Source organism: Onychomys torridus, chromosome X, assembly GCF_903995425.1.
Source record: "Onychomys torridus chromosome X, mOncTor1.1, whole genome shotgun sequence".
Taxonomy (NCBI): domain Eukaryota; kingdom Metazoa; phylum Chordata; class Mammalia; order Rodentia; family Cricetidae; genus Onychomys; species Onychomys torridus.
In genome coordinates this window covers 47032127-47048415 of record NC_050466.1, presented here as the reverse complement: position 1 = coordinate 47048415, position 16289 = coordinate 47032127, and the positions used below count along the sequence as shown (strand labels likewise).

Here is a 16289-nt window from a genome sequence, read left to right as displayed (position 1 = left end):
TTTACTTTTTTTTCCTCCAAATATTGGCTTTATAAATAACTATAAGTTTAGTCAGAATTTTAAGAAAGAAAAACTATTTGTTCTCTATTTTAGTTTCTGGCTAAAATGAATTGTGGCTATAATTCTCAGTCCCGCAAAGAGTAGTGATATTGGTGAAATTATTAAGGCCACTCCACGTAGTTAAAAGGGAGGTTTATTTTGTGGGATAACTTACAAATGAAGGGATAGATATAGAGACATACACCATTTCCATAGGAATAAAATAGCCCTACTATGCTTATGTTTCTTTTAGAAAGAAAATATACTCTGACAAAAAAGTATGTCTATGGAAAAATTGTTTTCAAAAGCTAAAATAACAATTTTATATGTCATGACTAATATACCACATTTGAGCAATATGGGATGAAATGTGTGGAAGTCAAGAGATTAAATGCTAAAAAAAAAAAAACAATCAAGAATACATGAAGCTACACAATATCAGCTGGATGCTTGGAAAAATTCTACATGAGCTGAAATTTACCCAAAAGTCTTCAGAGAAGGATTAGACAGATAAAATCAGAATTAATGTCTATTTCTTTGGAAGCCACTTAAAAAGGGGTACTGTATAACACCTTCTTAACTCTAACCTGTAACTTTCTACAATAAATGAATCATTTCCAAATCTTCTTAGTTTTTATCTACATTTCACTATTCTTCACTTAAACATAAAAAGTGGGGTTAACATTTTGGGGTTCCATTACCTCGTTACTTGCAACTAGTCTTTTTTTCCCTTTCCTCTACCTCAAAAATGATGTTTTCTGTCAGTGTAAAAAAAAAAATGGCCTCTCTCATAAGCAGCCTCTGAGTACCAGATATTGCTTACAGCACAGCACCTGCTTTCTTCTTTTAGTGCCTCTTGAAAGCCTTATTCTGCTCTCTTGAAAGGCTTGTACTCCCACAGTTTATCAGGGGACTCCTGCTGTGACACAGAGAGCTGCTTCCAAGCAGTTGCTCAGCCCTTTATCTGTACCCCCACAGGATGCTGCATGAACTTCAATCACAAACCCAACCTGTTTACATTTCAATGGAATGATTTGTGAATTTTCCTACCAGACTGTGAGGATCGCCTGGGCCATGATCATGTCTGACACATCCCTCTAGAAATTGAGTTAGGCATATGATAGATACATAATTAACATTTGTTAGAAGAACAAAGGTATGTGGCTTGCCTGAATTTCTAACAGATCAGCTATGTGACTCTGGATTTTTGACAGTTTTCTCAATGATTACTGAACAGGATCTTGAGAGATAGTTTTGTGGTTATGAGTGTTTGCTTCACAATCATGAGAAATGGAATTCAGATCCCAGCATTCATGTAACAAACCAGGTATCCTACATGTGTCTGTAATTACAGCTCCATGGGAGCCAATGTCCTCTTCTGTTGTCTGTTTGCATGGGTGCACACACACATGTGATCATGCAGTACACACAAATAAATAAAATACATTTTAAAAGAAAAGATGACAGATGGCATTGTTAAAATATAACTCTTGGTGTAACTGATGCATACCCAAAGTAGAACTGATTTATATGAATAACAGTACACGGAATTGTTGATTCCTATCTGTGAAGAAAATACTAACAAGCATGGCAAGAAACTAGTTTGTGGATCAGGACCTATTATCACCAAGGAAAACCTAAATAAACCCTTTAGCTGCACTTGCCTTTTGTTGACTTTAAACATAATTAACTCTGGGAATTATGCTATTAGTGTCCCACTAGCATTACTGTAGATGACACCTCTACAGTATGGGCTATGGTGATAACAATTGCCCAGGTTACTTTTCAAACACTTGAAGACCACTCTTGCTGAAAGCACTGGTTCTTCATTTGGTGCTCCAGATGTTCAACAGTGACTAAAATAGACTGAAAAATCTTAACATCTCAGTCATCATATCTTATCTCATTTGCTATTTTAACCTTTTTTTTGGATCAGATGCTGTCTGCCTGACTCTACACATAAACATATTAAATAATTTGTTCAAAAATTTTCTAATCTCTTACCTTTCCTTTTAAGGTTAAAGATGTCAAGATAATATTAACCAATATATTTTTAAAATTTCCAAGGGTAAAAATGATAATCAGATTGACAATCATTCTGTATATTTGTGATATGCATGTATGCAAGAGCATTCAAAATGAATATTTGAAAACTTACATAAGGGATCATTGCTGAGTATCAGCCCAATATACTTAGAGCCACTTATTACTTTCAACTGAATAGAGCTCTTTAAACATTAATTATTTGTGTTCTTATTCTCCAATTCAAAAATGTAGAATGAAAAAATGATGTATGGGGAATATACTCCTATGTGTGTACACAAACCAAATGGACCTCTTTAAAACTATAATTTATATGGGTTAGTTATTTTTCTCCAATTCTCAAATCTTAAAATTTAGAAATGATGGGTGAGGATATACATGGTGTGTGTGTGTGTGTGTGTGTGTGTGTGTGTGTGTGTGTGTGTGTGTAAAAACAGTATATATATATCAAGGACTATTGGGGGCCAGCCCCTCAATAGCCCTCTCCCAGTGTCTGTGGAAGACTCTACAACCAGCTGAATATCTAATCTTAGACAGTACCAAATGAATCTCCATGAACATTACTCTTTAGTCCATTCACTTTATTTTTCTGAGTCAGTTTTTTTTGTTTATACAGCTTCTATTTTGCTCTTTTACTTAGCTCTTTTCTTGCCCAATTTCTCTCTACATTTCTATGTTGTTCCCGTTAGTGCTATCTTAATTCCTTTATCTTAGTTCTGCCCTATCTTTGTCTTTCTCATCTTGTTCTTACTCACCTAGTTCTTCCCCATCTGGCTCTTCCCTATCTTCCATCTCATCCTTCTAGTTCTCTCTTCTAGTCCTCCAATCTAGTTCTCTTCCAATATAGTCTCTATGGTTTACAGTTATATACCCATATAATAGCAATGCTCTGGCTAAGGCAAGGTCACAGGCTTGAATTCCCTCAAGGTTAAAAGGAGGGGCAATATGATCCACACAAAAGAGCAGTAACTGTCTGCTATCATTTGTAACCCAAAATGCAAGTGACTAATGAGATGAATTGACTGAGGGCAAAATTTGGTTAATATCTAAGCAAAGGGGGTTTATATACTTAAACTATATTCTTAGAAGTGGTTAGTTGAAATGTTAAGAACCTATAGAACCTATAAGTCACATGGGTGAAAATAAAGCTGCCTTCTTTTATCCTTTGGCACCCTTATCTGTCCAAACTATCTCATCTCCTGCCATTTTCTGGCAGGGCAGGGGAATGCACTTGGTGGCTAGGCAACTTGGTGAGGCAACTTCTGTCATAGCGAGATGCACTTGGTAATTGTTAAAAAGAGATCTAAACCTAGATTTAAGATTTGGGAAGGGAGAAAGTTAAGCTTAATTAGCACATCAGCTTGGCCTTCTCAAACAGATAGTCTGGATGCTCAAGTCTGTTCTTAGAGAATCTGTGAGGTATCTCAGGTAAAATTCTTTCATTCATCCAAAGATGGTCCTGGCTAGAAGCTGCTAATGAAGATAATCACAGAAAGGCCTGAAATTGGGGATTTTAACTATGTCTGTTGTTAACACAGTTTGAGAAAATTATACAAATACTTTAATTGCATAGGGGAAATTGTGCCCAATGAATGATGGAAAAGCTGCAATAACACATGAGAAATTCATAGCAGGAAATGGCTAATAATAAAAAGCTAATATCACCAAGACTCCTTGAGCCTTGGCTTTTATCCTCTGGAAGAGTTCTTAATTCCTCCAAGTATAGCTTTGTCATAATCAGCTGAATTCCTACTTCATATGGTTTTTGCGGCCTGATATATATATATATATATATATATATATATATATATATATATATATATATATATATATATATATATATATATATATATATATATATATATAATGGGTTGTAGCATATGTGCATGCTAAGCTTCTGTTTTTATTAAGATATTAAGGACCATATAAATAATCTTGCTAAGATTTGGAGCGAGGAAGGACAAGTTCAGTTTCATATGTTAAGCTAATGTCAGCCTCAGGACTTGAAAATAAATTGAATGAGTAGCTGAGAAATGTATAGGAGGTAAGCTTTTAAAGAGGAAAATGAGCAAAGTTAGTGGACCTAGTAAAGAATTTATTAGCACCCTAACAATCATTTATGTAGCCTTAGCTAGACCTAAAGGTAACATAATTTCATAAAACCCCTATGATCTTTGAAATGTGAAAGACTAGCAGTATGTTGTAGGTAAATGTTCATTGTTTTTTGAAATATCATTGCCCTATCATGGATCATCTACTCATTGGATGCTAAAAGACAGTGAATGAAGAATGAGTTACTTTGTTTGTAATAAGAACTAGGTGATATATCAGTCACAGGAAATCCTGAGCACCCAATAATGGCTCAGTAAATGTCTGCTCCGTGTTTTAATATCCCCCAAAGTAAAAGGCTTGAGAGTTTAATCTGTACTGTCATAAAAAGTTGTTCTGTATTTTCCTACCTGGCCAATTAGATCAGGAAATAGTGAACTTTTACTATGTAGAGTTACATGGTATGCATGTATGGCTCTATGTAGTATGGTCTTTGTTGTAACTATTCAACTCTGCCACTGAATCATAAAACTACTACAAATAATATGCAAATGAAGAAATGAATCTATATTTTAATTATAATTTCATGTGTAGATACTGACATTGGAAATTAATGTTAATTTTCACATTTCATGAAATATCCTTATCGTATTTTGCATTTTTCTAAATGTTCACTAAATTATACACTAAAGTACTACATATAAATCTCATCAAATGGTCACCTTCACAAGTCTGTGTTTATACTTCATTTGTAACTGATATCAGTGGACCTCAACTTTCCATTCAGCATGCATATAAACTTTCTAGATCATGTTCCAAAAATGTAACCAAATGCTCATTCTAGCTAGAGATCAAAAGACAAGTACTAAGAGGGAAAGCAGCTGGAAGGAAGGACAGCAATGTGGGAAAATTTTTACACATGCTATAAATAAGAGTAACACAGAGTGGATAAGGATAGTTACAATATACCGGTTCCTATTACCTAATGCTGACAACCTACTGGACCAGAGCTAACAGCTTTGTTAAGCCTCCAGGTAAGCTTCCCAGAAAGACCATTTCTTAATTATATCCAATCTACTCATTCATTCAGAAAATGTAGCTGAATTTTTTACTCTATCCAAGGTTCCAATGCACTGTGTGTAACCAACATTCATTGACAGATATCTGCTGTGGAATTATCCTCTTGTACACTGTAAAGATTTGTCACTTGAATTGGTTTAATAAAACACTGATTGGCCAGTATCCAGGCAAGAAGTATAGGTGGGGTGACAAAACTAAGGATGATGGGAAAGATAAGGGTAGAGTCAGGTCAGGGGTGGCCTGCCAGATGCAGAGGGAGTAGGAGATGATCATGCCATGCTAATAAAGGTACCTTCATATGGCAAAGCATAAGTATAAATATGGGGTAACTTACAATGTAAGAGCAAATTAGCCTGAGCTATTGACTGAACATTTATAAGTAATTTATAAGTAATATAAAGCCTCTGTGTCAGTTATTTGGGAGCAGGCAGTAGGTAGAGGAAACATCCATTCACAGGCATCAGAAATGACAAGAGGACCACTGTATGTCAAATTTTTAAAAACCTTTTGTTGTTCTTCTGCCAGACAGTATAAATAAATAATGCTATAGAGTTTCTGCCCTTGAACTGCGCTTAAGAAGGTGACCTTCTTCTTGAAGTGTCCATATAGCTGTAGCTGTCAGCTGTATTTGATATCATGATTCCAAGTACAGTAAGGTACCCTTAACTAACACTGAGTTATTTAACTAGAAGACTGCTGTGGATATCGCTCTGTGTAAATAAAATTCTGATTGGCCAGTGGCCAGGCAGGAAGTATGGGTGGGACAAGAGAGAAGAGAATTCTGGGAGGCGAAAGGCTGGGGCGGAGATTCTACCAGCTATGACCATGACAAGGAAGATGTAAGGTAATGGTAAGCCACGAGCCACATGGCAAAGTATAGATTAATAGAAATGGGTTAATTTAAGATAGAAGAAGTAGATAACAAGAAGCCTGCCACGGCCATACAGTTTCTAAACAAAGTAAGTTTCTGTGTGTTTACTTGGTTGGTTCTGAGCATCTATGGGCCTGACGGGTGACAGAGATTTGTCCTGACTGTGGGCCAAGCAGGAAAACTCTAACTACAGAAGACATTTCCAAATACTTAGCCCCTTAACTTATCTTTAATACTGAGTATATTTTTAATGTAGTTAAAAGTAGGAAGATTCACAACTTTGACCCTTCCAAATTTTCTGTCTTCTTTCAAACACAGTTTAAAGAGCCAAATATTAGATATTTGTGGTGTTAGATAACCACATTGTGAGTTAATAAGAATTCACAAATTGTATAATTACAAGAAGGGCCGAATTGGGCTGGAGTGATGGCTCACAGGTTAAGAGCATGAACTGTTATTCCAGAGGATCTGAGTTCAATTTCACAGCAACTACATGGTGGCTCACAACCATCTTTAATGAGATCTGGTGCCCTCTTCTGGCCTGCAGGGATACATGCAGGCAGGACACTGTATGTCTAATAAATAAAGTAAATCTTATGGGAAAAAAAGTTGGCGGGGGGAGAATCTTAAAAAAAAAAGGGCCATTTTTTTTAAAATAATAATAATCAGACAGAAAATTGGCCTCACTTCCAGGTTATTACAATGTAATGCAGCCAGCCTCACACAGACACAATGTGCTGTCCTGTGCATGCAATGACGAATCTGCATTTCCTATAAGAAGAGCTTAAACTTGGAGCAACTTGCCACATCAAGGGCAAGATTTATACTCTCCCAGCCCTTGCCCTACCCCTTATGACCTGAAGCACACATGTATATGTAACTGTACTGGAGGGAAGGATATAGTCTGACTGTGGGAAAGAAAATCACTAATGGACCACCCAGGGATTAAGCCCTGGCCTTGCCCTCATTAGCATCATCTTCTAATCCTTGGAGCTGTCCAGACACAGGCTCACATAAGCAGATGGAAAAGAAGCCAGGGTTCAGAGAAGATTTTAACCTCAACCAAACAAGATTAAAAACTCAGCAACTAAACTGGTTTCCAGAGGATGAGTACAACATAATACACTTCCCAATTGTAGAGGACCCTGCAAAGTTTATGTACAGAGAATATTCTATTGGCTAAGAAAAATAAGGCATAAAAGCACAGTATTTAGTACCTTTGGAAAATGTGTCAGAGTTTGGAATTAATGGTATGCCAAACAACACCTGTATGTTCTGGAAAAGCTAGTTCTCTCACACTACAAAAACAACTTTCTTATTTTTGACATAGCCGACCCATTCTCCAAGAACTATAAAAAATCAATACACTTCCCATTTCTGTATTTTGCATTAGTTACAATGTAAATTTCTGACATAAATTAATGCATACTTTCTAGACACATGATATTCTAAGACCTATAATAACCTAGTAAGTAGAACAAGTCCTTCTTTGGCCATGTTGCTGATAAAAAAAATGGTATGCATCATAACATTGCAATCAGATGTCACAAACACAAATAACTAGACAGCCATTCCTTTTAATGTAAAAATCTCCCTTCTAGAAAAGACATGTACTATATTTAAAATAACACTGTGTAGCCTGTTTATAATTTACATGTCTTACAAATGACTTAGTAACTGGTCTTTGTTAGCAACCCCCCACCCCGTTCAGTTAAATGTATTTTTATGAGCTTTTCATTAACAGAATACTGAAGCCTTGATGCCAAGGTGCAAACCTCCCCATGTGGCTGGAGATCACTTGGCACATGTTCAGGCATTTATGTCTCTGTTATAGGTCTAGTGTTTGCAATTAAATGTAATCATTTTAGCATGAGAAAAAACCCAAAGGCTTGAAGAAGTATGCATTGAATATGTTATAATAGTATTTGGCAGCTATTCATGATGGCACATATTAATTTATGTAAACTTTGTAAACTTGGGGCATTTCCTCATCAGAGACACATGGAAAAAACATAGGCCTTGTTCACTGGAGGGTGTTTTTCCCCTGTGTTTTGTTTTTGTCTTTAAACTTTCATGAATAGAGATTAATGCAAAATACACATCTTTTATGACCTTAGTTTCCCCCATGCTCAGGGTTCATTAAAATTAACATCTCAAACTAGCAAAAATAACTTACTTCACAGGATTATTCTTAGGTTTTGCCTTTTCAACAGCCTGTAAACAGAGAGAAAAATGCAATTAGACAATATTAACAGGCATAATCTTTGCAACTAGTAATCAAAACACTAAGCAGTAGAAAGTTTGTGAATGCTTTTTAAAAACATTAGGAGTGAACTGAAACAAGCTCCCATGAATAAGCAGTGATACAGAAAACAATTTTCTTCCACAGAGAATGCATTTACTTGTCCAAGTGCTCAAACACAGATAGGCATTGTCAGAGCACCTGGCAAAGTTCAGCAGGAGCCATGAAAGCAGGCTCCTGGGTGCACAAGCAGATCCTCTCTTCCCTACCTTTTACTCAGAGTTTACCAATGTATGCCTGATTGAACTGGAATGACAGCACTGAGAGGGGTTTACAAAACATGATGGCTCTGTGGCAGGGGACCATTGACCTTTACTTTTTTCCCAACACCTAACCACACCTGCACCATGAGGGAAAGGACAATAAGTGTTCATTTCCAAAATTACTTTTAGTAGCAGGCAGTACAAAAGGGCAAGGAATGCCCAAATACTGAGATCAATTTCTTCCCTTGGAACCTTTAAGAAAATACATACCAAATCTCAAAATGAGGAAATTTCTGGGCCTCATGGCCTGAAGAACCTTAGACATGGAGACTGGTTCCAGTTTATTGCTGAACCCATTGATCTGTGTACAGTCCATTTATCATTCATGAAAAGAGCTAGTGATCTTCACAGTATATTAGAAGAAACAATTCAGATCATCTGTCAACAGTCCTCTTATTTCTGTTTCCCTCTCCGTGGGGATTTCATCTCCTTTGATTGTTCTGGAGTTAAAATGTTGCTAAGCAACTGAGCTGAGGGCACTGACAGCAGAATGGCTACAGTCTATCAAACTGTTTAAGCACCTGGAGGGCTTGAATGATGATTTTTTTCCATATATCTGTAACATAACTATGTAATGAGAAACACACTTGCACTTTACTAGATTTTCTCAGGTTATCAGAATAACATTTAACAAGAAGCAGCAGTTTGGCCACCTTCAGACTTCTTTAGACACTTTTAAACAATATCCATTAGGGACCTTGTTTGTGAATCTTGAAGTGGGTAGAGTCTAAGGGAGAGAAGCAGTACTGTAAATTAGAATAATGAGGCAATCATTTTCAACAGTGCCACTCTCACACTGTGCTTGACATTGTAGCTAATCATCAGTGAGATTCAATATGTTCAAGTCTGCTGTGCCAAATTCATGCATTTGATAGCCATATACACTTGCCAACTTTTAAACACTGGTGTTGGAAATCTAAGCTCTTCTTATGTATTAAGTCTCAGGATCTGTCACTAGATAAACATCTGTTAATATTGAGCACTTACTTTGTCTTGATAGGGAAAATTCATTTTCTCACCACCTGTGCCTGAACATGAATTTTGACAAGTTCTAGAATAAGAAGACAGTTAGGAAACAAGGCAACAGGTAAAAATGAGAAAATAACAACTATGTGCCTGGCTTCTCCAAATCACCTCTTACATATATCTGGGACATGTAAGACCATTCCTATGCAACCCATGTAGATCAAATGTGTTAACACTGTTCACCATCGATTCTTCCAGGTCAGGTAGACAAAGGAAGAGAAAGATGCTGGTAAGAAGTACAATGCAGACCTTTGATCTTTCCTATGATTCTAATACTGTCTGCATAGGCATGAGCACTCCCTTCTGCCCTAAATTCCTTCCCTTCCCTTCCCTTCCCTTCCCTTCCCTTCCCTTCCCTTCCCTTCCCTTCCCTTCCCTTCCCTTCCCTTCCCTTCCCTTCCTTTCCCTTCCCTTCCCTTCTCTTCCCTTCCCTTCTCTTCCCCTTCCCTTCCCTTCCTTCTTTTTCCCTCCCCTTGCTCTCCCTTCCTTTATGCCTTCTCTCTGACCCAGGTCTCTCTCTTGCCCTTGCCTTTTTTCCCTTCTTTTTCTCTCACTCTCTGTCATACCTCCCTCCCCCTCCCTCCTCCTGCTGTCTCCAGTTTTCTCCCCTCAAGTAGGTCTGCTTGAGAATAAGGTATGATAGTCAGCTAAAATGCATCACTGTGGAAATCATATTAATTCACTTTTTACAATTAAAATGCAAGCACGTATGTTCTAGAAGCTGTAAGTTATCATTACATAGTAGGCACTTTTCCAGGAGTTTCTCTTGCCTGATGTAATAAAGTGAGCATGGCACTGGCAGAAGATGTAGAAGGGAGAAATCAAACTGACATTGCTCAATCCAGCTTTGATTCAGAGACACAATTATATCCAGTTATTTTTCCCTAATCAGAAGACTTATCCTGTTACAGGCCAGGTTCTTTGAAACATATGCCATTGTATACAGCTATTATAAGAATATAACCATTCAAATTATTTTTTCTAGATTGCTTGGCTATCAGTTGGAAATGTCTATGCTTAGAGGTTCTGTTTTCCTTTAGAAATAAACTTACAGTCATTTCAATGTCTCACAGTTATGTTATCCTGTATGATCACCTTGGGAATTTCTAAACTAAATGGTGACAGGGAACCTAAGTCAAATGAGACATGGCTTGCAATTTATATTCTCCCTGTTTGCTGGAATTTGACTTTGTTATAGGCATGCTGCAGGGGATTGTAATACTAAGGAGTTGTGGAAGAAAAATTTAAGCAGATTTTTTTTGGATGCAAATTATACATGTCTTTAAGACATAAAAGAATTACTCTAAAAAATTTACAAGAAGAAAATTTCCTCCTTTGAAATAAGCAAATATAAGAAGACAATCTCACATTCCAGTTACATGTAGCAGGATGTGAGACATGATGCAAAAGTTAAATTAAAAGGAAATGACACAGTATAATTCACTAAGCATTAATAAAGTAACAGCTAAATTTAAGTTTAAAAACATGCATTAAACTAATTTATATTGATTGATTGGAAAAAATGAATAGACAACAGTTAACAGTTATGTTGCTTTAATTTATAAATGTTTGTTTATAAATTTGCCTTTAAAAACCTATATTCTCCTATTTTGCATCATATTTCTCTAACATGATGTATATCTCACCAAGGAGAACATTCTCATGTAAAGAAGAATAATCAATGTCAATTTTAAGGATTATGTTCTAATATGACATGATGAGAGTTAATATGCTATACAAAAGTGCCCCAATCTTTTGACATTGTCATGTACAAACATCTTCATTCATAGCCATCTTGGGGTACATGCAGCCTGTGGGCCCCAGGTTGGACCTACCTGTTAGTAGAAGAGTAGGGTACTAGAAATGTTAATAAGCTGGGTTGTGGTTCCGGTTTTGCTACTTATGGTGCTAGCAATAGGAAAAAAAAAAAAAAAGACAGTATGCCCCGATTTGCTCATTTTGAAAATGGAGGTAATCATTCCTGCCCTTTCTATGTTAGTAGGCATTATTAATATTCCACATTTATGACTGTGCTCAGAACTTCAGTATGCTAAGCAAATGCCATGCATATCATTTGTGAGTGCTTTATATAAAGGTGTTGCTATATTGAGTTTAATGGTAAGCGATTAGTTGTGGATTTACCAAGTAGTGATCAGGTCTCAGTATCAAACATATGCAGTTACTGCAATAATGATAAGAAATACCACTATGCTGCTTTCTCCATATCAAAACTAGCTCTGAGGTGAAAGTAACACCACTGTCTGGAAAGCAGTATTAACAGAAGATGCTGAGGTACTGAGGAGACATAATGAAACAAGTGAGGGCTTTCTACCATTTCCTAGGTATGAATCCTCTATGATTCTTGGAGCTTGATAGTAGAACACTCTGGGAACTGGAGGTAGGAAGGAATATGGGTCACAAGCATGTTACCATTCAAATCTCTCTCTCCTTCCCCTTTCTTTCCTTTCTGACCCTCCTCTCTCTGAGTGAAACCTAGGATGATTAACAGATCTTTCTTGTTCTTTGAGATAGACTCTTGATGCACAGCCCAGTCTAGCATCAAACAAGTGATCTCCCTGCTTCTGCCATCCAAATGCTGCAATTACAGGTATGTACTGCCATACCTAGCTGGCTAAACCCTCATTTTCAGGTTATCAATCCTTTAGAAACTTACACTTTTGGGATGCTCTTCAGTTTCTCACGAACATTCTATGTCAAGCATATTGAAAAAGAACTATATTCCAGGGGGAAGGCAATTTTCTTCTTCTAAGGAGTGTTTATGAGCTGAATCATATCTCATTGTCATCATTGTACTATCCAAAGTATCCTGCTAAGCAACAAATTCATTTCCTCAGGATGGATGATGTGGATAGGCTCATAGGTGCTTGTTCATTAAATCTTCCTTCTTAAAACTAAGAACTTAGTCTTTGTTTTATATAGAGAATCCATGTATTGCACTGAAGCTAAAATGGCTCATGGACAAGCATATGATGTAGAGTTCTCACCACAGAAAGGAAGAAATGAAGGACAGTAAGTGGCTACCTACAGAACTCCATCTACTAGAGCATATATAATATTTTGAAAAAGAAAATGCTACATATAAGCAACATAGAAATTATATTAGTCATCTTTTCTGTAATGCTAAAACTTTTCCAAAATTCTTTTGGGTAATTTTGACCCTCAAGGTTATGATGAATTACTGTCCATTAAACCATAGAAAATTTAGAGAACTGAGGTGAGGGACTTTCCACAAAAAAAGCCTGAATAGTTACATCCAGGCTCACACCTTACCCATCTATGATTTATAGAAAACAAATGTAATGCTATATATTTCCTTTAAGTTGAGGTTGTCAAAGTGAGCACTCAGATGGCCTGGAGATATTGTACCAGTGGACTCATTTTACAAGGATATTTGTTCAAGTACTTCTTTTTTTCTGTAATAAGTAACAACAGTGTCAGTCAAACCTAAAATATTATTTTATTAGTATTTCTGTGAATAACTTTTACTTTCCCACTTATATGCTTTTCTCTGTCATTCTACAAGCATGTGTGCCTAAGCTGAATCTTTATGCTTCTTGGTAAAAAGGGAAAACTTAATCATTCTGATAATTTCAAACAACTGTACATTAGACAATGCAGCACTAAGACAGAGGGTCAATTATTATATTGATTTTTATTCTTCATTGCCACACATTTCTATTTTATGTTTCACTATTCACATAGTTGTGCTGTATGGCACAGCTATGTCCCAAACTAGTGACATGCCTTGGTAAATTTCAATGATTACCTTAGTTCAAGAAAGAACTTCTCTATTGACAAATGAACTCATCAGCAAGGTCTTCGAGAAGCTTCAAATCAATGCCTATAGAACTAGCTAAATCAACTAACTAACTAACTAACTATATATATATATAGTTATATATACATACATACATACACACACACACACACACACACACACAAATTATCCAAATATAAAAATGATTTTTTTTTCAAAACAGGGTTTCCCTGTGTTGCCTTGCCTATACTGGAACTCACACTGTAGACCAGGCTGGCCTGGAGCTCATAGAGATATGCCTGCCTCTGCCTCCCAAGTGCTGGGATTAAAGTCGTGCACTACCAGAGCCTAGCATAAAAAGGAATTTCTTAATTACAGTACTTACATGCATTTCACTTGAATGTGTAAAATAAAAGGAGACATTGTATCCTGGAGATTGGGGTTTCCACTAGCATAAAGTAGAAGGAAAGAGTAAGAAAACTGTCACTCAACTTGTGTAAAACCTAGATTCCTGGCTATATTTCTGATTTTACATCCAAGGACTAGGAAGATGTCACTTATCATTGTACTTTTAGTGGTACCTGGAAGAGTACACAAACGTCGTACTATACGTGTAAGAGGCAGGAATAGAATTTTGGCAGGAGAGATTAGCATAAATTTGTTTTAGGTTTGAAGAACCATGTCTTACATCTAATAGTCAATAAACATTTACCACAGAAATGAATCAAGGACCTTGGCAGTTTGAGAGGCTTGGCTATTGAATTACAGAGTATTCTGAAGGAATACAGGCTCCATACAAATGGAAATAGTAGACTCTGGTAGGAGAGATTAGTTCTAGACTCATGTGCATGTGGGTCCATCCTACTATTAAAAAGAAGGTTCTTATTAACATTGCAAAGAGGAGGGGCTCTCACTAGTACTTCCATCCCACTTGGTGTCAAAAAAATGTTTCCCATACTCTTCTGGATTTACTTCTAAGCTTGATGCTTATTACCTCTCATTAGCCTGTAGTCCCTGCCTTCTTACTGTTCCATTATTTCTATATTTTTACCCTGCTTTATGCTCTTTGCTAGATGAATCTTTTGAAATTCCAATTTGATCACATTGATCTCCTTTTCAGACACTGGGGTGGGGCTGTAGCTTAATATTAAGCATAAGCAAATCCATTTCTGGTTGCAACTGAAGAGCCAGCCAACCAACAAACTAAAATACCATGTTTCTAGATTCCCATTGCTCAGTAAATTACACATCAACCTCATCTACCCTGATGCTTACATAGGACTTCTCCATAATCATTGCTGATTGAACAGCTGCCATGTGGCAGGTCCTACTTATTTTATGCTTATTTTTATTAATATAACAACCAGTTTTTCTAGTGCCTGTCCAAAGATAATTGACAATAGGATTCTGAAGTATATGCTTTCATAAAGGCTTACTCCCTTATGCTGTCTCTCATGAAAGACAGAAAGTTCTTTCTAATGACTTTAATTTGTCAACTGATGATTTCTTCTAGAGCTTAAGTTTTGGCTTATTGTAACTAAATGGAAAGTGTACTGTTATTAGTAAAGAAATATCTCACACACAAAAGTCACTTTTAACAGTAATTTTCCTCTAAGGAAGCACAGAGACACTAGGAAAGAACATCTCAGTGTGGGCTAGACATTTTCATTTTCCCATTAGAGGAGCCAATGAAAGTGGCTCTTGGTCACTATTCTCCTGCTGTTTGTGGATTTAAAAACTCAAGTTTTCTTTCTCCTAACCAATTTGAGCCTTCTTTCCCCTCACACTAAAATAATACTCAAATAATATTGTGTGGTCTTTCCATAGGAGACAGTCAATACAATAACAAAAAAATCTCTCCCTACCATTTAAGAAGAAAATAAATGGGCAATATACTTATAGTACACAGCAGATGCCCAGTGCTTCTTATTTTCCAAAACATACATCAGTACACTTGCTGCTGATCAAGTAACTTTATCATTAGCACACTAGTGTTATCAACTTTTCTGTCCTTTCAGAGCACATTATATTCAGGATGAAGAAAGAACATCAATTTTTAATCCATATGGTAAATATTGAGTGAATTATATTCAGTATCCATATTAGAAAAAAATGAAGTAACTGAAGTGAAATATTTCTTTGTCACTTTCAGATCAAGCATCCTATATTTTAATTTACATATGTATGACTCAGGGCTAAATATGAAACTTGTCTAGCTCCATTAGCAAAATAATAAGTTTGGGCAAATTTATAAATTTTTAGTGAAACAGTCTAAGTACTCATTTTAAATATATTTTTGAGAAGAGACAGTGTGGTTGTACACATTTAGTAAGTTCTGCTTAAAAAAAAATACTAAGCCACTTGTATTCTGAATGGCTAATGTTAGATTTGTAGCTATCTGGAATTTGGACAACTCTTTTATATACTTACAGTACTTATGCTCTTTACTCTTTTATAAATAGAAAAGTAAACATGGAGCCTAAGAATAAGATAAACTCTCTTACATTCAGAACATGATCCATGGTGTTTAAATATCATCTAGTGGCTTTTCTAGCCAAAGGTCAATATTTGGTGAGGGTATAGGGTAAAAGCGTGTTTGACACCTAGACCGAAGCCTCAGTTACTTTCATTTCAAAGCCAGAATATCAAATTAAACATCTTACATTTTTAATTTAGAAGTGTTTTATTACCAGAATTTATGAGATACATTAATATATCTGTATTTTAGTCTAGAATTCTGATTAACATCAAAGCTTGGAAACTTCCCATAAACTCATGCACACATGGTACATTTCCCAGAGCTTGCTTACTAATAACTCCAAGACACAACCTCCATGT

At 36.2% G+C, this 16289-nt stretch overlaps 1 protein-coding gene across 1 annotated transcript in view; it reads right to left on the bottom strand.

Annotated features, from left to right (window-relative positions):
• Nucleotides 1–16289, bottom strand: part of Aff2 (AF4/FMR2 family member 2) — a 599435-nt gene that overhangs the window by 91265 nt on the left and 491881 nt on the right. Inside the window, exon 8 of the mRNA XM_036174712.1 lies at nucleotides 8259–8296. Coding sequence (XP_036030605.1) covers nucleotides 8259–8296 — 38 coding nt within the window. The remainder of the gene's footprint in view (nucleotides 1–8258; nucleotides 8297–16289) is intronic.